Below are 26,900 nucleotides of genomic sequence, written 5' to 3'. Positions count from 1 at the left end.
CTTCCAATTGGGGAATAAAAAATTGGTCAAGACCTATTTAGAAAATTTGTTTTCTACTTTGTATGGTGCTGAGTAGTTATCTGAAGAATTAAACTGCTTGCAATTACACTCAGCCTTTATGAAAACTAGCACAGTATTTAATTAGATGTCATGGTGACTAACATGTAGAAGCTTACCACACTCTAAAAACTAACTTTATATGGAAAAATGGGTTTATAAAGAAATATTAAATCATGCTATGGCACGCCATTGTGCAGAGTACCGTTAGTAAAGAAAACAGAAATACTAAAAATGTATGGCTTGTTCTTAATCCAAACTGGCTTCCTACAGCATCACGCATATACTAATATATGGTATGCAAAACAAGCTACACAAGAAATTTAAGTTCGCAATAAGTGGCATTACCTGATCAGCTTTGGCACGCAGGAAATACTAGGTGTCCTGGAAGTGAATGGTGATGCCACAGAAGCCTCAAGTTCAGATAAAGATATACCACCATGTGCCCTCTTTAACGCCTGTTCATTAACATTGAAATAGAGAACATTTGAAAACTTGGTTTCAGCTGTAAAATTTAACAGAACAGCTCTATATGGAAAATAAAAGTATACTTACACCACAGTCATTTGCTCCATCTCCACACATGCCCACATAGTAACTATAAAAAAACAGATGTCAGCATTCTGAACTAATCCCTAATCATAGTCCATTCAGCTTATTTCATTAAATATGTCTATATTATTTGACTTATTCAGAGGCTGCATAATAATGAGTAGTTTGTTTTAAGCCGAAAGCAATTACTGTTGCCATTATACATATAGGGAGGTAGACAGAAAAGTAACATGACCTAGCCAGGTCAACTAAACCAGTAACAGCTATCAACCAAGGTGGTTTAAGACATCTTTGCTCTAGGGAAAGATTTTTGTAGTTTTCATACTATCTTGTATAGCTGCAAATCCCAACATCAACAAAGAGTAGTATACTCCCCTTAATATTACTTAGATGACAGAACACATTTGATGGATTTGTTCATTAAGGCAAGTAACCAGATTTATAAAATACGTTAGTCATTTCAGCTATTCATCACTAGTAACTTGATGAAAAGTCTGAAACTTTCATAACTAGCCAGCAGATGGTACTGCTTTCATTCCTGCTCCATCAACAGGCTGATCTACTCAAGGAAGTTACATTAGCCCAGCCTCCTTCATTTGGCAAAACAGCTAGCAGCATACATAATTTTTTCTCCTATCATACCAAACACACTGTCAGCCCTCCCGCTTTCTATACTTAAGCAAATACTTACTCTACATTCTGTAAGGCTTCCACCAACTGAGTTTTCTGATCAGGCGCCATGCGAGCAAATACAGTGCCATGTAACACAAGCTGGAAGACAGAAGATTTCTAAATGGTAAAGTCTCTTCACCATCAAAAGTCCACGTACTCAAGTAATATGCTCACCTTGGGTACCAGGTCCTGAAAATGTTCCAAAATCACTGCAAATGACTTCCCATTCATTGCAAAATGGTACTTGGTCATCTGGAGATCCTCAAGGCTTTCATGGACCAATTTAACTGGAATATCCTATCAAAAGTAGTTGAACAGTTTAGCTCTAGCATACTTACACAGATACCTTGTAACTTCAGGCTAATACTCTGTTGGGTATTCCTGGAAATCCCACACTAGAGGAGTTTTCTAAGAATGTTACTTGAAAGAAAACCTCATACAATGAGTAATAAGGATATATGGCTTAACATTTCAACTACAAGCAGCTAGAGCACTAGTTACAGATTGAAATGCAGGGGAAAAAACTGTCCACTGCACAACTAAAATGTCAAATGTTGCATGACAGTTTTAAAACTAGCTCCCCAGGCTGTTTTACCACTCTCTGGTATTTAAAGATCTGAAAGGTAAGTAGTATATCGATTTTAATTTGACAGTTAGCAGAAGATTTGCTACTTAACAGAATAAGATAAAAAGAAAGAAATTCAACAGTAAAACTAATTGCTTACATTCCAAGAGCACAATAATGCTCATATTACCTCTGAGTTTATGGCTGGTGATGAACTAGTGCATTTTGCGAGGGTGTCTGCATAATGCCAGTTGATCCTGGCAGCCTGCCCATCCTTTGGAGGTAGTGCTTCAGCAATAATAACCTTATCCTGAGGTAGAATCATTCCACAGTCTCTGGCCACAGAGATCGCAGTTAACATGTTATCCCCTGTTAAACAATTGCATTTTAAAAGGTTTAAGTTAGAAAAGGATAAATAGAATATACCAATATTCCAAATAAGAGAAAAGCTAAGAAAGGCAGATTCAAACTAAAAATATATCCAACACAAAATGACCTACCATAACATAATTCAAAATACTAAAGACCCTCGAGAGGCCATCTAGTGCAGCCTTCTGCTCAAAGCAGGGTCGGTCATCAGATTAGACCAGAACTTCTACTTAGCCTGATTTGGAAGACCTGTAAGGTTTTTCATGCTTCAATTCAATATAAAGTAACTTGTGCATGGAACTAGGGAGAGGAAGCTACAAAGTAGAATTAATCCCCATACTGGTTTCTGATCTCTGACTTGCCAAAGTAGCTTTCATCCAAAAAGCTACTTTGGCATCTGAATAGTATCACAGTAGGTTCTAAACTTCCCTTTTGCTGCAAATACAGTGTAATCCCAGACTAGTGACACTAAATTTTTATTTAATACACTCTAGCTAAAGTAAGACCAAAAAGAGATAGATTTTGTCTTTTGAGTATGAATGTTTACATGCTAACCTGTAACCATGACAGTGCGAATGTTGGCTTTATGCAAATCTTCAAGTACAGCAGGGGTTTCTTGCTTCAGCTTGTTTTGCATTATAATTAACCCCATAAAATCCATGTTGCTTTCAATAGCATCTCTGCAGAAAAAAAGGCAAGGAAGAGAACATTTGAGGAATTACAATCGTTAGATGTAGCTTAGAGAATCCGATTTTCGGTTTATAAAGGGAAATGTTTATTTTTAACCATGAAAAAAATGAAGAATTTGCTTTATAAAAAGAGACCCAATATTATAAACAACCATTTATACTGATTTCCCTGGTTTTAGCTGAAAAACAGTATGAGAAAATGTTTCCTCTAAAGCACAAGTTTTAGCTTCTTCCAGGAGAACTTCCTAGAAGAAATTACTTTCTCAAATGAAAGGTTATTTCTGGAAAAAATGCTCTGAAGTAAACTGCTTTCACAAGTACATTTTAGGATTTGGTTAGAATTTATATCTCTAACTTCCAAATAACCTGAACCTTATCATTCAAGCTACTAAATTATGTTACCAAGGCTGGTAAAATTAATAGATAGTAGCTAATTAAGTATGAAAACTAATTAGCTTTGGTTTACACGAAAGTCAGTGTATTTACAGGGCTTGGGTATTTTACTGCTCTGGTAGATTTTAACACCTGAAATTTCAAAACCATTTCTCTGCTTTGTACTGTTTTGCAAAACCAGTATCTTGTATACAGAGCTGATAAAACAAAGGAGAGTAAAAAAGCTGGCATTTTCATAGCAATGCTGCGCTTTCAAACACTATGTAAAACATAGAATTATCCGCAAAACTAGGATCAACTGAAAAGTAATTAACAGTCTGACAAGCTTTGCAATGAGAAAATAGACTTGCTGTCTATAGCAAATAAGAAAACTAAATGCAACATGTACAGATTTCCACTATCGGCCATTATCTTTAATAGATTCAGATGATGCAAGTATGTTCAAGTAATAAAAGAAATGGATAAGGGTTTTGCACCATGTTATCATAAATTAAACATCATAAAACCCAGTTCATTTCAAATTTCAAGATGTTCCTCAGAACTTACACTATTGCAGAAAATCTTCCTTATCTTAAATTTCTATGTATTGTCCAGGATATAAATAAAGAACACACCGAACTACATATCTCAAGACAGAAGAAAGTTAAAGAAGAGTACTCATTGATTACAAACAAAAATAAACTTTACATAATTAATTCAAAGCATGCAGCTTTTAAAGCCTGTTACTTATTAACAAAGTGAAGTCACTCTTACCTATTAATAGTTTGGACTTTGTGCCATGTAAGCTTGGACTCCAATTTTCTGTGAGCAAGGGCAATAACTCGGAATCCCTGCTTAGTGTATTCTTCCAGGACACGCTCAAAGTCAACAGGAACTTTAAAAAGGTCAAGTTTACAGTTATTAAAATTACTCATATTACAGCTGAGCTACACAAGAAATAAAGAATAGTTTGTTCCTTTACCTGTTTCCTGCTTACACAAGTTGGCAATCACTTCAGGGGCACCTTTCATGTAAGCATCCATTCTTTTCTCCCCTAGAACCCTCGCTATTACACACATACGTTGCAAAACTGAAGAAAATGGAAACTGGCGCACAATTCCAATCTCATAACCGGTCTGTGTCATACCAGAAGAAAGGAGAAAAAAAACGGTTACATCTACATACATTCTGAAAAAAGCTACTTGGTTATTTGAAAAAGCATACTTACCGAAAGCTCAAACAATTCCTAAAAAAAAAGAAAAAAAAATTACTGGAAATACTAATTTTTTAAATATTTTTTTATCTACAGACTATTTCAACATAAACCAGTAAATGAAGCAAGACAGAATTCTCAACATAAAGTCACATTATATTTGTAACAGATTTCATAAAAGCTTAACATAAATATACTGCATCTGTTTAGCATCCTATCCTCTCTATCCTCTAAGTGAGACACAGTATCTTGATTTCTTGATTGGAATTTGCAAGACCTTTCACAGTCCAACCTGTGTCCATTTAGCTTATGTTAACCACTAAAGCACTACGGGATTTCAGAATGAGGCCACAATTATTAAGTATATCCCCAGAAAATTACGTACTAAGTTTTAAGAATGCTCCTCTGTCAAACACTGCACAGTAATAACTGCTGTGCATGTACCCTGAGTTCTGAACAAAAGAAAAAAAAAAAGACACAACTATTCACTGTATAATAACACTAGCATAGAGGAACCAACCCGCTATACCCTTCCGCTACTTTTCTCTGTGATAATCTGGGTATGCACTCACATGCTTAGATTTCCCCTCCTGTTAAAAAAAACCACTTCAAAACACAGAGAAAATAAAATTTAAATCTGCCAAGTACATTCGATTTTTAACTCTGCACATAATTAAAACCTATATCTCTCAGGTGCAATAGTGGCAAGAACTCCATACCATGCAGTGATATTAACAAACAATCGTTTTAACTGAAACTGCAAGGTGAGAACAGCTAAGCATTTAATCACCATAATAAGAACTTGGTAGTGATACTAATATTGAAATGCATAGGCTTGAGAAGCAAAACAGCTCTTTATATCCAGTCTGCTACGGGTAATAATGGTGGCAATCAGCTTGCTCACTTTGAACATGGCATATACTGAACCACTACCTTCAATAATAGATTAAACATGTCTTCTCCACCCTTTCCATCAAAACCCACACAGTTTAGATCCTGATTGAATTATGTCAGCCAGAAGCACAGCATACGGTAAAATGTATTTGTTTAACACGAAGGATTACTTTAACTTGAAGAATTACTCTGAATTTCTATACCATTTCTTGATCTGTTGCTTGCTTGGATTCTGGGAAAAGTTGTTTTGAAGGTCGAACCACTGTTGGCATGATTCGATTATGAAGGGCTGTTTCCTCTTCAGTTGCTTCTTCTAAAATCTGTATTAAAAAAAATCAACTAATTTATATATTCATTAATTTTTATTTTCTCACAATGTAACTTTCAGGAAAGAAAAAAAAAAAAAGGCTTGAGAGTCAGCCCAAGTTGCAACGGTCTTTCTAAACAAGATATCCTGCGAGAATCAATCACCTAACTTAAGAGCCACTTAGCTATTTTACATGTTTATTACATGCATTGAAACCTTGCCACGCACAACAGAAAGCAGTAAATTAGCTCTTCAGATTCTTTCACTTCTATGAATTGTGGCATGGAACACATTTTAGGAATATTTTCATATTAAGACTTCCTTTGACACACAGGCATTGTCAAAAGCCCACCGTTTTGCTGTACCAGCCTGAAACACTACATCTTATCTTGTATGTAACAGCACAGGAAACTTCAGATTACTGATCTTAAAAAACATTGCTTCTCTTGAAATAAGCACTTACCCATCCTATTGCTTCAAACATCTTCAAATCAAGTGGATCCCCAGAAAGCACCCCTTCAATTTTTGTAAGGGAATGACAAGTTGCCATGCAAGCAACAAACTCAGACTTCAGCAAGCTCTCACTGCAAGCCCTCTCTTCCGGCAAAAGGAAACTAAAACAATGAAGTAATAACATACTTAGCACTATAATTATTTATTATGAGCCAATTCAAAAGGATTGTTTAGATTACCAGAAGAAAATTGACTGCACAAGTCTCTTCACTTTTATTTTCACACATGACAGAAAACAGATTAAGTCTCTGGGCAGGAATCTTCAGAAAGAGTCACAACTTCTGCCTCTTTCAAAATCCTCTGTTAATTCACTGTCTAGTCTGATTCCTCATACAGAGGCCTCTTATTACTTTGAACTTAACTCAATTAGCTAAGCTAATTCATTTTAGCAGCCCAAAAAGTCATCACTTACAGAGATAAGATTAAGGAAATGTGCTACAGTTTAACTGCATCGTTTCTGCAGTATGAACCTAATGAGGTCAAACAAATTAACTTCCACCTCAGCCTCATAAGAGAGTTATAACTTTCATTATACCTAAACAATATTTTCAGTTGCATCCTTACAGCTCATTATAGAAATGCAAACATACATGAACTCACACTGCCTTTTCTATTCTATTCCGCTGAAGCTGTTTAAGCACAACTATCATTTACGCTATCAGCTCTGAGTTTATCCTTACCGAGCATTTTCCACCCGCTGAATTCCCCAAAGATCCAAGCCATCCTCAGTAAGTGTGCCAGTCTGCAAAATAAACCAAGGGGGATGGCAAGAAGAAAAAGCCTTCAGAAACAAGTTATCATCCAGTAAAGGAAAAAGCTAACAGCTAATTAAACAAATTACTTCTGAACAATATATTGTACTGTGCTTCCATTTAAAAATCAAGATTTCATGACAGAAAACACAGTATCTCCTTTGCTTTTTGCTAGTAACCCAGTTCCAACTCTGTTAAATAAATTTAGAAAACATTCAAAGCACTCATGCCCCTCCTTGGAGACAGGACAAACGATACAGAGCCTTACAATACAAAGACAATAGATCAACATCTCCATATTCAAGGGTTGGGGGCAACAGAAAATAGGTCCTAAACCCTTAGTACTACTTACTTACAAAGCTAAAACAGTAACTAGAATATATTTACAAGGGAAATAATAAATCTAATGTAAGTATTTAAGAGTTTTAGATGAATATCCAAGGAGGAAAATACATTTTATTTAAGAATTAGGTAAAAGCAAAGGATTCTGGGTAGTGACATTACTGTCTTTCACTCATGTTTCCATTAAGGAATAACAACAGAATACCCTACTCTGGTTTTTCATTGAAACTAATGAAAATTATAAACAAGTCTGACCTCGTAGTTCAATTTCCCAGAAGCCCATGTACTAAATAAAACTCTTAATAGTCCCCAACTCTCTCATTTCTTGGGTGCCAGTAATAAGTTACGACTTGGGAGTCTTGAGATAAGAAAGCAGCCCTGTATTATAACAACTTCTTAGAACAGACTAAATTAAGTTAACAGGTGGTAAACACTGAATACCTGGAAGCTAACAGGACAAAACCAATCTAATTTACAGAAAAGTAATGAATTTTCCTGTAGCACTAGTCTATACGAATTCCCATTTATAAGACATTGTCTCTCCGGAGGGAAATATAAAGTTTCAAAATTCACTCAACCTTATCAAAACACACAAGATTCAGCTGGCCACAAATATTTATCCTTTGTGGGCTGATGCAGAAGATGCCTATTTTTTTCAACCTTCTTTGTGCATAAACGATGCCAGCAGTCATGGCAGCAGGGAGTGCTGGAGGCACCGTGATAGTGATAATGTCAAGAGACTCGATGATGATGGTATGAGCTGGAACCTGCAATAAAGGTCAGAGTTAATAAACAAGACCCCCCTACTTAAAGATTCACTACCCTACTGAAGCATTACATCACTGTCACCAAAAGCAAAATCCACACATTGCTTTCCAGTACAGCATGTTCTAGATTGCCCAGAAACCTAGCACAATCTGCACTCACCATCAGCAACCATGACAATCCAGTCCTAAATTATCTACAATCCATAACCTGAAGTTTTCACTCTTTCCCCTGTAAATATATTACTTTAATCTTTTTCTCTTCAAAAATTTTGCGTTGTTCAGTTACTGTTTCACAGTTATCAGGTTATCACTTTTTCGCCTGCAGCATGCTTTAGATGTGCTATATCCTATTTTTTCCAACCGGATATCAGTCAGATGGTAATCTTACATGTAATAAAGATAAAAGTCTACTAACTAGGTCAGTAGAAATCGAAGTAAACCAAAATTTCACTGCAATATATTCAAATTCTGCTTCTCTGCCAAAGTTTGTTCCCAAACTTGTCTTTCTCATTCTATCAATAAAAATCAAGCATATAATTTTTCACTTGAAGTCAAATTGTTTCTTATCAAGTGAAGTGTGCCAGAAATCATGATCAAGCCTTTCCTAAAATAAGGTAGACCAGAAATTAAAACATACCTCATTTAAGATGCTATTGACAACCGTGTAAAGAAACCCAATGCCTGCCACCACTACCAGAGAGAGGAGAAACAAATAGGCATCTCTGTAGAGTTTAAAATCAGTTGGCTTTGGGTATAGTATGGAACGAACAAGCTGTCCTTTAGCTGTACTAAAGCCTAGAAATAAAAAGGAATAAGTTATTAAAAGTAAAAACAAGCGCAAAGCTATTGAAATCCTTAAGCTACTCATTTCATTAAGACTGTTTCTCAACATACAGTAATAGATGTTTTGCAATACTTAATTAAGGTGCTTCAAAAATGTATGTGTACATCATACTAAGTGCTTCTCGCCTTCGGCAAGGACATTTGGCTGATGCAAACGAACACCCTCTTCTATAGCAGCAGTAAATCCTCAAATGGTTTGGCCTAGAAGAGTTTGTTGTACTGCTTTCTGTCCCTCACATTGCAAGAGCTAGTGGATATATTTACTAGTTGTCTAATTAAAAATTAAGTTACTCTGAGTCCAACCTTAAGTACCTAAATGGCAGGTCTGTGAAAGCTCCCTTCACAGCCAGAAAGAAAGATTCAGGAAAAAAAACGCAGTGTACAGAGTCATCTTTTGGAGAAACTCGCCTCTCGATCACATTTTGACACCTAAACTAAGAGACTAGACTTCTAAAGGTCTCAGAGCTGGACAACCAATAAATACCCTGAGATCAACCGTGAACCTTTGCTTCAACGTGTGAGGAGGTCAACATCTCTTTCAATTTTGCTTGATTTTGAATGCCCAAAACATTTTACATCTGTTTAGGCTTCAAAGGCTGTTACTACAACCTCAATATCAATGTCAGGTCTGCTGGCATTACTGACAGCTCCTTGTCAGCTTCTCAGCCTGTCAGCCATTAGACCAAAGGATAAGCCCTCCACAGTGGCATCTGGCATACAAGATTCTACCAACATGAAGCATCTATTGCATTAGTCTTAAAGAAGATGAGTTAATCACAAGAGGAATAAGGCATGAAACCTCCAGACAGAATTTGCTACTGCAGAATAGAAACCATGGGCCTGTTCAGAGAAGTTCAGCATGCCACACTAAATACTTCAGTATTTAGTCATGAATGCTTTGTAATTCGACACAGCAGTAAAAACAAATAATTCAGAAATAGTTTTTTTTTTAATGGCTTTGCAGAAGGTTCTGTAGCCATATAAGCTAGAATACACCAGGGTAAAAGAATAAACGAAAACCTCAGTTAGTGTCTTGAGAACACAATGGACGTACAGCTAGCTTAAGAGAATGTTTCTGCTCTCAAAAGAGTTACCAGGTTTGACTTATTTAATTACAAAACTATGGGCAAAGAAACATATTAAATATTGCCAACGATTCCACTCAAAACAGCTGTTCCCCATTACTCACCCAAACTGATGGTATTCTGAACCTTTCCAGAGAGGTATATCCACATATTCAACCAATGCACAGTAAAAGACATCTAAAGGACTTGAAAATGCATTTACATTGATGCTAAAGATTTATTCACTTTCTTTCTTGCCAATCAATACTCTCCAGGTCATCAGTTCTATTACTGTTCTATTACAGACATTTATTTGGGGTATAGTGATTTATCGAAGCTTACCAACACTCAACACAATGCTCCAAAGTATCATTTAACATACACCTACAAAAGCAAGTAGCAAATTAACAGGTGATAAACTTAAATGATACCTGTTCTCACTACTAGAGCTTTGACCAGTTCTCCAGTATAAAAACGTGTTTGAATGACATTGGTTCCACAGAACAAAGTATGTCGTTTATGCACTTCTGGACTGTATATTTCGTCTCCCATTGCTTTCGGATATTCTGAAGGATTTGGCAGATTAATCTTCGTGACAGGAACGCTTTCACCTTAAATGCAAAAAAATCTCTAAGCAAGATCCAGTAAGAACAGATATTTTTTCCTTAACAACTTCAAGACGAACAACTTAATCTCAGTTCATCAGCACAGTAGTAGACTTATGAACAAGTCATCTTCCTTACAGCACACGATTAAGTAGTTTCTCACCTACTAACCTCAGCTCACCAGATTCCTTATCCAAATCATTTAATTCTGTTATTAACCATACAGCTATCACGCCTCTTACTTCAAATCAGATACAGTTCAGTGAAAGAAAACAGGACAAGCTTCCTTCTCCTGTTGCAAGTCATCACCCCATCTTTATTCAAAAAAAACTAGAAGCTGAAGAAAATTATGCTCAGCTCCTTTGGTGAATGAGTACACTCAAGCTAGGGCTGCAATCAATTTTTATCAGTTTCTAGCACCAGCAGGAGGCTCAAGTATATTCAAAGAACTGAACAAGATAAAACAGTCTAAACTACAACTTTCTAAATGCTGCCATTTGGATAGATTATCCCAGGAATAACAAGAAGTTCACCCTACTCATTGAAGCTGTCCTTCTATTACATCAGCTCCCTGGCTTCAGCATATGGAGTAACAGCTTGAGATAATTTGTTTTTAAACACAGCAGAACACTCTACTCACTACCTGCATTCTTGGAAGTGGCTAAAAAAGTTTAAGCAAAAAATTTCTGAAGAACATACTGCAGAACTCAATCTGCACTGAGAACATCAAGCCAAGAGGCAAGAAGACAAACCATCAAGAAGAACACTTTTCAACAAGAAACCACCACCCATTTTTGGAGTTGCCAAGCAATACTAGATAGCTGCTGCAGATAAGCCGGACACAAGAACCTAAGTACTTGGGAGCACAGGTAATTGCAAGAACACACACATTTCGAGCATATCGACTTCTGCTGGAACATACTGCAAGTGAAGCATGCACGCAGGTATAAACCAATATATTTAGCCACAGAGAAGTTTACTTTACCTGTTAACATACTTTCATTTACAATGCAAGTACCGCTGAGAAGTACTGCATCACAGGGCATAATTGTCCCATTAGATGGAATCAACATGATATCTCCAGGCACGAGGTCGGTGGAAAGGATTTCTTCTATTTCTGAGTGTTAAAACACAAACAAGTTTACCTGAAAACAGCCATCACCTACAAAACTTTGATAAAGATCCTCACAACCAAGATCTAGGTGGTGACAATCAGTATTATAATCTATTTATTAATGGCATTAATTTATTTATTAATTTATTTATAATGGCATTATTTATTAATGGCATTATGAAAAGTTCTTTAAAAGATACAGAAAAAGCCATTGATAAACCCAATTCCATCACACATTAAACCCCAGAGCACATGGATACAGTTCAAAATAACAAATGAAAGGAATCAAGCTAGTACAAAAGACAGTAACAATTAACTACAGTATAACTCCAGTATAAAGACACAAGTCCAACACAAACACTTGTCTTACAAAATAATATCACACACCACAACCTACCCATCTTCAACTACTGTGGTATCCAAATAAGCAAGAGTTCAGAAATCAATTCACAGCCCCTGATGGGTAATAAAACGTAACGGAAACAACACATGCACATCTTTAAACCAAGAAACAAACTACAGTGACAGTTACCTATGTGGAGTGGCAAATAATGAGAAACAGGAATAGAACAAGCACCTAATCTAGAAAAAAACTGATACTTACTAAAAATACCGTTTAGGAGGATAAACCTGAACAGATGATTATACTATCTAAATTCTAAATTTGAAACTTCTCTTTTACTTATGAAGTTTTGCCAAGAAATGCAAGCATTTCAAGCTGATTAAAGAAAGAACAGACACACACCAACTTTACACTCATACAAGATGAACAATTTAAACTCAACTTTCCAAACCGCCTGTGAAATTTACCTTGGTTTCCTCTGCAGACAGAAACCCTAACAATGCTGTGAGCTGCTACCATGTCGTGTAACATAACATATTGCTGCAAAATGGAGAAAATAGTTCATTATTTAAAAGCACAGTTTGTCATCTTCTAAATCCACATTAAATCCACAAGTAGAACTAACAAGGTTCTTCACTAATGTTCTTTTACAATGAAATGTTACTCAAAACCTCCTCTTAAATATTGCTTAGGAAACTTATGGGGAAATAAAGTTTGAGTGCATCAGACTGTAGAGGTTCCTACTTCTAAGAGCATTCTAGAAGCAAATACACACTGCTACACAAAATGTTATAAAAACGTTTGGTTTTACATAAGCAAAAACTGCAGTAGTTGTATGAATTCAAATTAAGGTAAGGGGAAGGGATTTGTCTCTGGTCTGAATTCAGAGACTGCAATTTAAGGATAGTTACTACTTCAAATTCCATCAGCTACAGCTAAGTCTACAGAGATAAATGCAACAGCAATGCAACAATCCACATGTTTGGCCAGTGCTCAATTCCATCAGACTTTTTCAAACAGAAGGAAACAATGCAAGATGGAATCACTACTGTCAATACAACTTGGTATAAAACTTGTGTCTGGATTTTACTTAAGTGATCTAGTGTTTCTGTTATCTGAGGTCAATCTACTGACTCAACAGCAGGGAAAATAGGCAGAGAAGGGTCTCAAAAAGAACCATAAATTCAAATTCTTCCAGCTCAAAAAGGGAAACCCCATAACAATACTTTACCTGTATGTCTCTGAAAAATTCTTAAAGACTTGTAGGCAGTGTCACAGCAAAAAAAAAATAATCAGTAAAATGCTGAAAAGATGCATGTTTTCTTTGAACTTACCTTTCTAATGGTGTAGAGCGAGCTAACAATGGATATTACAGACATAATCACAATTGCTAATGCATAGTAGTGATATTCATCAGTGATCCACAATATCACACTGAACAACTGAAAAATGTAGAAAGGGTTGAGAACCTGGAAGAGTGAAGAACATTGAAGTTACACCAAAAGGTCACATATATTCTCCATCAGAAGAAAGTCAGAATCACTCTCCTCCCCCATGGAGCAGGCAGAACTTTCAGTTCTTTACATATACTTTTTCCCTGTTTTGCCAAACTGCTCCCTCTTCTTCATAACTTCCTCAAGGCTGCAAAAGCATAGTTCTCACTAAAACGATACACAACTGCACACTTCCGAGACCGCATACATTTTTCCCTACGCCTCAAAGCAAAATGACAGGAACATCTGATCCACCTTAAGTTACAATTCTGATAAATATCATCACAACCAAGATCCAGGTGGTGACAACGAGGATCATAATCTATTAATGGCATTATGAAGAGTTTTTTAAAAGATACAGAAAAAGCCATTGATAAAACCAATTCCATCACACATTAACAAATGCCTTATTAACAAATGCACTGACACCTCAAGTTCTTTCCCACTAGATCTGGTTGGAGATTTTCTTTGTTCAGAAATTTGTCATGTATTGCAGTATATGGATAACAAGGTAATTATTCAAATTCACATGATAAAAGGAAAGTGAAACAAATTCAACAAGGACACATTTGATTTGATGCATATGTTGCAATGCATAACTTGAGGGGTGATAATGGAGAAGATAAATTGGTTGTTTTATGTTTGGAATTAACAATAAAAAATAAGTAAGATGGATACTCTCCCAAAGAATTCCAATCATTTTCTAACATTGCTAAGGCACCAGGTTGTGAACTCTGAAAAGCCTACAGCTAAGGTTTCTTAAGTTCGGAAAGCTCAAAAATAAAGGTCCATATTTTGCTTTACAGTCCTGGGTTCTGGGGAAAAGTTTCTGTTCTACATTACTAGTTGCACACCAGTCCAATAGTCCTTGCTCTTAAATGAATTTTTAACTATATACTTTTTTTTATTTATTTATTAAATAAAAGATCTTACCTCCTTAATCAGAAGCTTAAAAATGGAAGGCACTTTCACAGCAATTTCATTTACTCCATAGAATGCTTTCCTGCATTAAAAAAATAAGAATATCAAAACAGTTAAAATTTATTGGAAAACTTATTCACTTTAATGCAATTCCATTAATATGAGAAAGCATAAATTATTGCTGTGGCCCCTTTTACTTATCATATTGTTTCAAAAGCCACCACTTTGTACTGTAACTTATTTTTTAGATTCTTTCATAATATGATCTCTGCCAACTGTGTAGAGGTCCAATGTTATTAAACATGTCATTCTGAAAGACAATATGGATTTCTCAATAACTTAAGCTCAAAGAAGTGTTACGTTTACGTTACCCCGCAGTAAAATAGTTTTCATGGTTCTGTATCTTAGTTTTACTCTCAGCATGAAGAAAGGCAAATCATGAAAGGGAGAGCAAGAAATTAAGCTCGCATGAGGTCCGAGATAGTTAAATGACATTGACACGAAGCAGCCCTGAAAGAATGTTCTTAAGGAAAAGGCTTTCCTTGTAGAAAAAGCCACAAATTGACAGAAAATAACTTAAGGAGCAAGAAGGTACTTCCATATCTGAAATACTAAGATGGTCTCATTTGCAAAAAAACAGCCAGGAATGCAACAGAACCCAAACTAGAACAGTTTATGTAATGGTATAAAAAAAATCGTAATGCCAATAGATAAATACGTATCTCCATTTTCAGAACATGCATTCCATCTTGCTATTCACACTTGAGAATCAAGAAATCGCTCAACTATATACCATCAAATATACATTTTAAAGGTTTTTCCTAGACTAAGTTCTTCTCCAACTATGCTCTTAATTATGCTTGACAGGCATGCTCACACAGTCTACAACAGCAGCTTAAAAAATTTGTATTTTTTTTTTCCCCCCAGTTATTTCCTGCCAATCAAAACTAAAATAAAAAGTGTGGAATGCATTCAGCCACAATCAACCAGAGACACATCCATGCAAGCTGCAGGACACACCTGAGTTACTAATGTTTTAAAATGAAAAGCAAAGTTCTGGGAATTTTCAGTTCGATCTTCCTCAAATAAGAAATTAATTACAGTTTAGGCCGGGTTTGCTCCTTCCTAGCATCGAATATTCTCTTTATTAGTCACTCAGTATACTACTCCCTCTCTCACAATGACCACTAGCCAAGGATGGGAAAGGAAACAAGAAGCAGTGATCTCTCATGGCATTCCCTTCGAGCCTTCGACAATCTGCAGCTTGAGACAAACATTTGTCTTTTTCAGCTAAGGAGCCCTTAATGGACTTCTCCTCTGGGAATCAGTCTATTTGCCTCTGAATCTATACATGCCCTTCAACAATGACAGTGTGTTATGGTAACAATTCTGTCACTTTACAGGTTAGTTATGTGGAAAAATATCACCTTTCTTTTACACCAACTGCCAAATTTCACCGTATACCTGCCAACATGGCTGAAAAACATAACTGCTTGCTATTCTTTTCAAACACTCATTTTATTTCAAAATGTGAAGTAGTAAACACAATTTCAGAAATATATTCTAACATTATTTACAGCAACAGTTCAAATTTCCATGGTCGGTGCAGTATGAGAAAAGTAATTCCACACAGTATCAGAGACTGAGTTCTACTCAACATATAGGTAAGAAAAAGGACAGATACCCAACAGCCTTCTATCTCTCAACTGTCATCAAGCTTTGTTAACACTTTGAGTGCAGGTAATGGAATGAAAATGGTTCTTCCCTCAACTACTGTAATATTACCTGTAATCATGCATTCCCTTTGTCAGTCCTGCGCTGTGTTCATTGTGAATTGAAGAACAGAACGTAGATTCACCTAGACCTCTAAGTGAAGGAAAAGGTTAATGAGTTAAGAAATCCGATATTAAAGTGAAGTATTCAGTAACTCAAGAGCTAGGTCTTTGCCAAGAGTTACACTGTATTATAAAAGAACAAAGACTATGGAATAACAATTCTCTGGCTATTTTTGTCACAACTGCAGATACCAATGTGATGTTAAAAGTACTCATCTTGTTGACACATCTCACTCTGCAGGACAGTCATATCTATTTCAATCAAAATCGAGATACACTTTAAAAATGAAGTCAAATACCAGCACAAATAGTATTGAAAAGCCTCTAAAAAGAAAAAGCGAGCAAGTCCTATGAAACATTATATGAAATCAATATGGTGCAGTAGCACTTCAAATTACCTCCATTGTTCTATAAGTAGTAACATATGCATTTTAGAAACAATTAATCAATTTATCAAATAAATCTATACTGAAGCTATTTCATAGCATCTTTGTATGAAAATTTTATGCATGACTAAGTAAAGTACGGTCTATATTTCAAGTACTTCCTTATCACTGAAAACTCATCTTCACAGGACTTTTCTACATGCTGCATAAGCAAATTCTGTGATTTAGAATATCTGCAGATAAGCAAGCACACCTGAAACATCGTGTGTAGAGCTACAGGATCATTTCAACTATCAAAATCAGCAAATCAGACATATGTCCAATATGCAGGCAGACAATTTGGATTCACAGGAAAATATCATTACGTTCCAAAAGGCTCTTACAGATGAAATGACAAACCCAGCACTACTACAAGTCTTGTTTATATTTAATATCTAGTAAGATATCGATTGAAAAGATTCAGATTCACCCTAGTGAAAAGAACTCATCATAATACATTATATATAAGAATGATTTCCATCCTCTAGAACACAGGGAAAGCATTAAAACATCCTCACTATTGCAAAGGCTAGAACCACATTTCTGCCAACTTTGCGTAATAAGAACAGAAAAAAAAAGTTTGTACGTACATCTGGCCACAGAATTACAAGGTTTCCCTAAATTTTTTCCATGTTCAAGGATTTTTAAATTACAACTTTAAGTTGAATAAATATACAATTATTTGTTAATAACTGTGCCTTTTCTCCCATTCTATCCCAAATGGTTCGATTCTTTTCCTGCACAAAAAGCAATGTAACAGCAGGTTTAAGAAGGGGCCCTAAAAGTAAGTGATTTATTTGCAAACATGCATACTTAAGTGTGTAACATCCATGCAAAGACAAATCTTCTAGCAAGATGTTATCTGCTTTTTACAGTGCTGTTACAGAAATGAATTCCCAAGGCACTTAGACAAAAATCCCTGTGTGCAGCACTTATTACATAAAGCACTCATCAACTCACTCAGATTCAGTTGACACTAGCTAAAACAAAACAGACATACAGGGTCAAAGTTGTATCCTCTTTGGCTATGTGACCAAGTCTGATTTAGTTTAAGAACAATTACACTTGCATTTCCTGTGTTTAAAAGTGACCTTAATCTTACATTAGAAGGAGAACAATGATATGAAACTCAAGCTCTCATAACTGAATTAGTTGCCCAAGAAATCTTAATTTGCCTCCTTTTGTATTGTGCCAAGTCTTTAATTATGTGATCAAACTGTCCTGTCTCTGTATACCTAAACACTCCACAGAGTAAATTTATCTCCATGGTACAATATTGTGCTTAGATCACAACTACAATTGTGTTGCTTGCCTTATGGATTTTACTACAGAGTCCTCAGCCCCATATTCCTTCTCTTTACAGATACTAACCTGATTCTCTACCATGCTAAGAGGCAGTATCTATTTCTGGTTTTCACATAAGAAATTGAAGAACAGATCAAAAAGAAGTATGTTGAAGGACAAGTTTTTAAGACTTCTTTTCAGAATATTTACCATTCATAAGCTCAGCTATTTTGCAGGAGGTATCATCTGGTACTTCACTACAAGATCACATGTAATTTGCTTTAAAGTTACAGTGAACTTTCATTCTTATTTGACCTTGTGCAAGAGCGACTTAGTACTCTGGTACTATCAGGTATGTCTCATATCCAGCTGTTTCTCCTCTTGATTATCCAATTGCTAAATAATGGTGTCCAGCTCAGCTACAATACCTGACTACACAAGTGGTCAGGCTCAGTCACTGCTAAAACATCAAACAGATGAAAGTTTGGCGTATCAGCAAGAATGTGATTGAATAAACGCTCACATAACTTCACAGGCATATCTGAGATGTTTCTGGGACTTATAAATTGGCTGAGTTATCACAAGAACATCAAAAGGCACTGTCAAACAGCCAAGAAATGCCAAGTTTCAAGTCACTGCTTTAAAGCTAAGGAACAAAATTTTTCTTTAAACACATGGAATCATATAATTTCCACCACCCTATACCTGGTCAGAGCATAAAAGCATAGTTTTGAGTTTTTTAAACCTCATCTCTGGGAAACACACACTTTGAAGAGTTTAAATTAGCAACACTATAGGCATGAAAAGAGGACCCTGTAATGCAAATGACAAGCATCATTACCTGCATCACTGTAATTCATGGGAGGCTTAACATAAAACATTCATACAAATCTTTTAATTATTTACACATGAACTGAGACATCTCCACCATTCCAGAGGAGGAATGCTCAGTTTTGTAACTGCTTGTATTATGATAATTTCTTTAAATTGTTTTCATTGTTGATAACTTTCCATACCACTTCCATACACTTTTTTCAAAAGCGCAAAAAACAGAGAGTGCATTTTTTTTCTAATAGAAATTTTGGCTATTTTTCTTTTATTCACTCAGCAGTCATTAACATTTTCTATTTGTAGTGCCTGTACTTCTCCAAAGGACGGTTCAATGCAGTGAACATTGATTTAAGCTAAACAGAGGCTATGTTTCTGATCTGCACTGCTTATTTTAACAATCAGTTGTCAAAACCAGAAGTTTTTGTTCACTAAAGTTTTTCTTATAGTGCTAAAAGTTATCAGTAGCAGCAGAAAAAAGAACATTCTTCTTCAATCCTAACCTCATGAAATAGTGTTGCAGGATAACAGAAAATACAAGGCATTGCACTCAGTGAGCGCACCTAGAAAGCCCACTAAAAGACCTTTTCTATCCAAGCAAGAGACCTGTTTTTGTAATTAAAGAGTAAATAAAGAGGGATCAGATGCAGCTAAACTGGACTAAAATGTAGCAGCAGACCCACACAGAGGTGAGCAACCTATTCAGTGAATTCCCCTCTCTCTAGACACTCCTTTTGGGTCTAGCTCAGCAGCAATGCAAAAAATGCAAGTTATCCTAGCAGAAGGAAAGTTTTAAGAGTTTATAGAAGGGGGACTACTGTCTATAAACAGGTGCTCCAATTCTCAAATAACACTCCAAAAACAGGCAAAAAGCTTGCAGAGGCATACAGCCTGTCACCCTATACAAACCACGCTCAATAAAGGTAGATTAAACAAATACCTTCCTACCAAAGTCACACCGAGCTAAAATGTCCCTGGCTCTCACTATGGTTCAAACAAGGACTCAGTGAGCTAAAACAGCTGCTCAGAATATGAGACCAATATTCACCATGTTCTCAGGCATACTACTTGTTTTTTTTAAAAAAAAATATAAGGCAGTTTGAAGCACAACACAAAATAAAAAGTATTCTTACCGCACGACATCAAAACTTTGAACTGAATCATTCCAGAAATACTTCACGCTGTGATGTGTGAAATAACGGATCTGCAAGGGCAACAGAAAAATATTAAAGTAGCACCGCTTAACACCTCTCTTCTGACTGGCTTTATTCTCAGCAGTGATAGAAAGTGAATTTAGAAAAAGACTTCACTAAAAATGAATACTTTTCTTTCCAAATAATCTTTCAAGCATTCTACAATTTCCAGCAACAGGTTACTGAGGGAAAGATTTGTGCTCCACCCAAGGAGTGAGTTAGCCCTCCAGACAAAACTAGCAGCTCACATGGACTGCATGGTGAGTTTACTCCACATAAAACTTCAGATATTTTGAAAATTAACAAGCATAGTATTGCAGTCTTACTTACAGGCAAATATTTTTTCAAATAATTTCTATTATTTTCTGCAGCAGATTCACAGACATGAACAGCATGGCCATTTGAAACCTTGTGGACGATAGGGTTAGGATTCTGTAAAGGACTGGCTCCCAAAGAAGGCATAACACGAACCTTTGCACAAAACCATATCTTGAATTCATCCTTAAAAAGAGTGAAAAAATGAGTTGGTTGAAACAGTATTTAAACAGCATTTTACTACAATAGCTGTAGCAAAGTGTGTCAAGAACAGATGACAGATTAGCAGAAGCCACACATAACTACAGAAGATATCCCTAAGTTAGCATCAGCTGCCTTAAGAACGCATTTTCTTTCCACAATTCTAAAAGCATATTTTTTGCACAGAAAGATTTAATTTCTTTTAAGCAATGAGGCTTGATACTTGAATTCTGACATCTTGAGTTCTTCAATTTAGAAGAGTTGTTCTGAAGTAGGAGAAACTATAAGATTCCTATACATTCAGCTGCACACAGCCAGGAACTTCAAATAGCTGAGGGTTTAACACAAGATCATAATGAGGGAATGTATGCAGCAATTGTGGAGGAGGAAAATCACTTGAAATTAAACCATACTTGGGTCCACGATTACACCTTAATTCAAAAAATGTATCTTCGCTAAACAAGGGAGGGAAAACGTGAAAACCATTTTACCAGGTAACAGGAACAAGTTACCCGTTCTGTCACTTTTGATGACAACAGCATTCATGTATTTAATTCTTAAAATCCAAAAGCAAGACTTTTTTTTGTTATGGCCTCTGCAAACAGCTGTCAATCTTCCCATATGGGCAGCAAAGCAATGCACAGTACCAAGGAGCAGAGTTCTGCAGCATTCTAAACAAAACTGTATCTACACTGTAGGCAAGGGTTTTTTTATTTTAGAAAGCAGCAAGAGGGATGTGAAGCAACTGCAAACTAGAAGTGTGCTCCGACAGACTTACGGTTGTTCTTAGCAGAACCACTTCACAGTCTTTAAGCGTAGTCCTTTTGCATGTTGCTTTCACACGCCACTGAGGCATCCAGTAGAGGAGGAGGAGGAGAAAGCCACCAGAACAGATCACTCCTACAGTAACTAGCACCAACTTCCAGCGACATAGGTCATAGCCATAGATCTCCTGCACAGAAACAGAGACACAAATAACAAAATGACCCTCTTAATTACTCTGGCTTAGGAAGCCAATATTAATTTTTCATAGAGTGCAGCTTTTAAAGTGAATCCTATTTCAAAGCCATTTTCTCCTTTTTATTCTCTGAGGGAAGGGAAGATTTAAAAAAAATAATACATGATGGAGCAACAACAACTAAGAACACTGTTTTGCTTGGTCAGAAATACAAACATCAGTAAAAGCCTGGCAAAGGCAGAACATCCACATTGTTTAAAACATTTCATTGCAGGACCTGTCTCCTCTCTGCACTGCTCTCTAAGGACTGAGGCTGCAGCACAATCTGCCTTAATTCTCAGTGAACAACCACACTTTTTACCATGACACAGCACAAGTCAGTGAAGCATTTAAGAACAAAAGCATGTGTCATTTTGTCAAATGCTCATTTTACCAGACTAACATTTGATTAGCTAGCATACAGTTTTGAACTACTGGTGCCAGCTGAATTTCATACTTTCTAAGCAAGGCTATAAATATATTTATCAAACACTACTTTTTAGAGGGAGAACTGGCTTATTTTGCCTGCTATTTAACAAGAAGTGGTACTGTGAAACATTAGAAACTGCCACACTGACAAAGGCTCTGTAATTTGCAGCAGCTGGAAAAATCCTCTTCTCCCTCTATAAAAACCCCACAAAGTATTAGCAAAGGCAAGTGACAACTTAACTTGATGACGGCCAGAAACAGAAAATAATTCAGTGACTTACTAGATGCTGTGTGACATTCCCAAGTTTCACATTACATCATTAGATTATATTTCCTGCTGCAAAGGGCAACAAAGTTTCCCATTGAGTCCCACCCATATTGTTCATACTGACACCACATTTTTGCAAATCTTTTTTGTACTTTTCACTAAACAGTATGAGAAATTGCTTAAATTCCTTTCCTAAGAAAAGGCTTTTCAACAAGTTTGCTTTGCAGCCTTCTCAGCTGACAAAAAGCAGATACAAAACCCATTCTCCGTTGCCCCCTCAACACTGCAGCCAGCATTCACTCCTTACCAATATAAACAGGTGAAAGATAGTGGGAGACGTTAATACTTTTTTTGGGGAAAAACAATTATTTCCTCCAAAAAGCATTTATTTTATCAGCCAATGAGCATTTCCATTTCATTCTTGTTATAAGGTGCATTTGCCTACTTCCTGTATTAGAGCTGGTCTAGTGAAGAGCAGCTTTTCCTAGCAGCATGCACAAAGACAGAATAAGGACTTCAATTCACAGGAATCTACCAATTTAAACCAAAAATCTGTATATACCAGAAACACTTCCTGCCATCTCTAGGATGGCCTCAAAATTTAAAGAGTAGTAGCTGCCACTACTTTCCTGTCACAGCTCACTGCAACATCTTCCAGGAAAAACGAGAGAGATATTGCTCTAGTAGGAAGCAAAGTTTATGTGCAACCAAGTACATAAAACTGCTTGCCATGCTTTTGGGAGTGGGTTTTGTCTTAAATATGACTACGTAAGAGTATGGAGAATACAGTCAGATTATGGAGCATTAACCTGTTTTAAATGACAATAAAAAAAAGCTCTAGAGCTTTTTTCCGAGGAAAGGAAAGGGAAGCCAACCCAATTCACTTCCAATTTCCTTTGAAAAAAAAAAAAAAATGTTGTTATATACCAAAAACTGTTCTCTACCGGACTACTGAACTCAATGTAGTGAATTCCAGCACCCTTGCAAAGGCTGTGAACAAAAGCACTTCCTATACCAAGACTAGACTTCAATATAAAAATAATAATTTTGATATAAATAATACAAAATATATTTTGATATAATATATTTTGATATAAAATATATTTGATATAATTTTGATATAAATATAAAAACAATAATATAAAAAAAGTTATCAATGATAACCTTATAAAATTGCTAAACTTAAACTGAGACAATCCACGTCCTGATGTCACATGGCCCACTTAGAGAAAATAATAAAAATTTGTTTCTTTCACTATATAAAATTGGACAAAAAAAAATCATTACCATCTCATCCTCCTCTGCTTTATTGACAAATTTCTTTTCTTCTTTCTCCATGTTTAGTATGATATGGAACTTCTCAACTTGAGATATGGAAGACCTTTAACAACAAAATAATTAAAATTCAATCAAGATTACTGATTTTACACCTAGGCACTAGGTTATTTTGAGTTATTTTCCCCAAGCGCATACATGTAAAACACTCTGACAACATTAATATAGAACTTAAATTTGCAGTGCTACTAGTTTCCAGCAATAACAGCCCAAGGAGCTCTAGTAAAGCTTTAAGACTGAACACTGGACAAATATAAGTGACATATTGCAGAAATAGTTGGCTTTGAAGGAGAATTTGTACCATTTTAACTTGGTTACATTCTACATGTGGCAAGCAGGTTTCGGTACAAACTTCACAATGGAAACAAATTAAACCTGTAAAAAGGCTTAGAAGCAGGTCAAGATCACATATTTCTATCATCCTATACAAAATAGCTCCCATCAGACATTTTTAGAAGACAGGCTACCCTTCAAGAAGAAAGGTACTGTACCCCTACAATGTGCATTTCTCACCTGAGCAGGAAAATAACTACATGCTAAAATCAGTTTAGTCTCCAGCTTAGAATTTCTAAGTCAAGACACGCTTAGTGGTCAGTCTTTTCCCTTCCCTTTCCAATTCTTTTGCCATTCCATTTGTATCAATGTGTTCATTTCTTATTGTAAATCTCTCAATAGTTGCAAATCTTGAGGGGTGCTTTGAGACAAATTATAATCACAAGTTTATTCATGATAGCAAAAGGCATGAAAAAACACAAAGTCGTGTATGAGATGAACATAAAGCACACAGATCACTGCTCCAATAGGGAAGAGCCACAAACAAAAGGCTACAACATACATGGGGCTCATCAGAAGTTTCAACACCACATAAAGAAAATCAGAGATATCAAGTCAAAAAGCTAAACTTTTAAAATTAAAACTTCATCTAATCTTCATTTGGGCACCTCTGGACATGTTAACTGTATACAATTTATAATTAATGCACCCTTATTGTATGTCCACAAGATCATAATTAAAACCACGGAACAGCCAAGCTCACCTGCCGACACACAGCTGAACAATGACTCTTTGCACTGACACTGTACAGCCTTTGATTTTATCTACTGCACATTTACAAATCCCTCAGAAGACAGCACTTACTACCACAACATATAAGTAGTCCTCAAAGATTAACGATTCACTCTAACAGTACAAGCAGTTGTTAAATTGTCATTTTTCATACAGAAGGCTGTTAAAAATAAAAGGAATCCAGGTGAAAGCCATGCACGTAACTTCATCTCAGCTGCCCATGGAAGACTAGGGTGCCACTGTTTAAAATATTTGGTACTAGGTAGCATTACCAAGTACAACCATTACCAAGCACAACCATTACCAAGTTCTGTGCTGTCATTATCTCCCTGACATTTTCACAAACCAAATCACCAGACTCCAAGGCACACTCTCTCAAACCCAGCCCCAGATCCATGCACTTACACCGCAGCAATGTCAACTTCAAAAGGCCCTTCCTCCCAACTCCTGTAGTTTATCATCATATCCTCCACCTCCTTTCCAATTAAGCCAACAAATGAAGCAGAAATCCAACAGAAAAGGTTTCTTTTGCTGGTCAAACCTGGGTCTCCTCAGAAATCTATGCCCACTGCTGAACGAAGTCCTAGCAGGAGAAACAAACACTCAAGCAAAGAACTGCATCACAATACAGTCTGTATTTTGCTCTGTATGGAAGGAAGCTGATTTGGTAACAACTGTCATCTTTGACAGAAAGACCAGCTCACGCACTCCTTGCTTTGTTAAAGCTGAAATACCATCCAACATTGAACTATGAAAAACTTTCTTACTGCAGAGTACTTGGGAAATTAAGCCACAAGATGTGCACCACTGATACCTCCTTGGCTGTTACACAAGTCATGCAAGTTCAAACACACACTTTGTTTAAATTGCCACTTCTCTTCACTAAACAGCTTTTTATCTAAAATTTGTCCTAAACCTACACAGGATTCTAAGAAAGCTCCTGAGAACAATCTTTAATTTATAATGACAAAACCTTTTTGTACAAGGTACAAATCACATTTTCAATCAAGAGGTCATGCAGCCAGAAGTTTTATGTATTTACAGAATTATAATTCCAATAGAGCTCAGAGATCCAAGAAAGAACCATTAGATCTACATACTTGAACCAATCTGCTCTTAAACAAACACACATTTCCCCTCTATAATCCACTGTAACATCAAAAACACTGCCTGCAGGCATAACTTGTCTTGATGAACATATCTAGCAACAACTGTACTTGATACAGGAAAGCATCAGGTGGCAAGATAAATGCAAACAGCTTCAAAATCAATAAATCTCAGCTGAGATCTCCATACGGCAAACATCAGAATAGGCACCTTATGGGACACAGCGGCAGCATGAGAGATAAATGCAGCTGCTTTAATCTAGCATTGCTGACAGCTAGAAAGGAGCATCAAGTTGTCAATCTGAAGAAGCACGAAGGGAAATCCCAGCACTGTGAGCACGAGCAGTAATTTCTGTGATTCGATGAGTTCTTTGAACAGCTGGGGAGACTTACACAGGGAATATATGAGGAACATCGGGAGGCTTATGTTTGACTCACTTCATTAGCTCTATCTGCATTATTTTACACAGACTCATATACTGAGCAACCTTCAGCTAATACAGATTCCAAACACTTCACACATGGCCTGTAATTTTCTATATTAAGCTCAAATTCAAACCTCTAAACTTAGAAAAATTTAGAGATATTTTCTTTATTGATGGCTCATAGAAATCATTACTCTTGAGCAAAAAAGAACAGCACTTCCTCCAATCTTATCCATTCTAGCATATCATCAGCTCAAGCTTATCATCAAGAGTTCATAAGCAAATGTTCTGGGTTTGTTTCTCACTGCCCTGCTGAGTGCTGGGGTTGAACACCACCACCATGGGCTCTACAGGGCTGCCCTCATTGGGGGTGACTTCAGGCTGCTGAGTCAGACTGGAGAAAGAAGAAACAGCATCTCACCAACCCAGAAGAGACTTAAACAATCTGCATTTGATCTTTACTATGGTATCTATAATATGGTAGGAAATCAAACATTGCAATACTTTAAATATTAATTAAATATTTACATTTAAGCCCTTGTTCAGACTACCAGGGAGTACAATACTTTGCTAGTACTGAAATTGAAGTGACATTGAAATCCACTTACAAGAAGCAACATGGACTCAGTAATATTCAAATAAGAGCACCCTGAAGCAAGGCTGCCCCTCAGCCTCTCTCCAGCTCAAGTCCTTCAGAGTGACTAGCTAGAGAAATCCTTTCTCCCTTTAACAAACTGAAAATAGCAA

General features: G+C 36.3%; 1 protein-coding gene across 3 annotated transcripts in view; it reads right to left on the bottom strand.

Annotated features, from left to right (window-relative positions):
• The window catches only part of ATP13A3 (ATPase 13A3), a 60,553-nt gene that overhangs the window by 13,663 nt on the left and 19,990 nt on the right, over window positions 1-26,900 (bottom strand). For all 3 annotated transcript variants that reach the window (XM_054075054.1, XM_054075051.1, XM_054075055.1), the window contains exons 3-26: window positions 23,510-23,603; window positions 21,307-21,480; window positions 20,343-20,513; window positions 19,953-20,023; window positions 16,233-16,313; window positions 14,460-14,529; window positions 13,368-13,502; window positions 12,501-12,573; window positions 11,562-11,693; window positions 10,403-10,582; window positions 8,702-8,859; window positions 7,876-8,064; window positions 6,884-6,945; window positions 6,154-6,304; window positions 5,587-5,703; window positions 4,505-4,522; window positions 4,259-4,412; window positions 4,051-4,171; window positions 2,771-2,895; window positions 2,037-2,215; window positions 1,456-1,578; window positions 1,301-1,380; window positions 613-655; window positions 406-515 (exon numbers count right to left, since the gene is read on the bottom strand). In XM_054075054.1, coding sequence (XP_053931029.1) covers window positions 406-515; window positions 613-655; window positions 1,301-1,380; window positions 1,456-1,578; window positions 2,037-2,215; window positions 2,771-2,895; window positions 4,051-4,171; window positions 4,259-4,412; window positions 4,505-4,522; window positions 5,587-5,703; window positions 6,154-6,304; window positions 6,884-6,945; window positions 7,876-8,064; window positions 8,702-8,859; window positions 10,403-10,582; window positions 11,562-11,693; window positions 12,501-12,573; window positions 13,368-13,502; window positions 14,460-14,529; window positions 16,233-16,313; window positions 19,953-20,023; window positions 20,343-20,513; window positions 21,307-21,480; window positions 23,510-23,560 — 2,768 coding nt within the window. In that variant the 5' untranslated portion in view covers window positions 23,561-23,603. The remainder of the gene's footprint in view (window positions 1-405; window positions 516-612; window positions 656-1,300; window positions 1,381-1,455; window positions 1,579-2,036; window positions 2,216-2,770; window positions 2,896-4,050; window positions 4,172-4,258; window positions 4,413-4,504; window positions 4,523-5,586; window positions 5,704-6,153; window positions 6,305-6,883; window positions 6,946-7,875; window positions 8,065-8,701; window positions 8,860-10,402; window positions 10,583-11,561; window positions 11,694-12,500; window positions 12,574-13,367; window positions 13,503-14,459; window positions 14,530-16,232; window positions 16,314-19,952; window positions 20,024-20,342; window positions 20,514-21,306; window positions 21,481-23,509; window positions 23,604-26,900) is intronic.

Source organism: Cuculus canorus, chromosome 9 (assembly GCF_017976375.1).
Source record: "Cuculus canorus isolate bCucCan1 chromosome 9, bCucCan1.pri, whole genome shotgun sequence".
In the NCBI taxonomy this organism is placed as follows: Eukaryota; Metazoa; Chordata; class Aves; order Cuculiformes; family Cuculidae; genus Cuculus; species Cuculus canorus.
The sequence above is the reverse complement of the archived record's forward strand: the minus strand, read 5'-3'. Positions and strand labels throughout refer to the sequence as shown.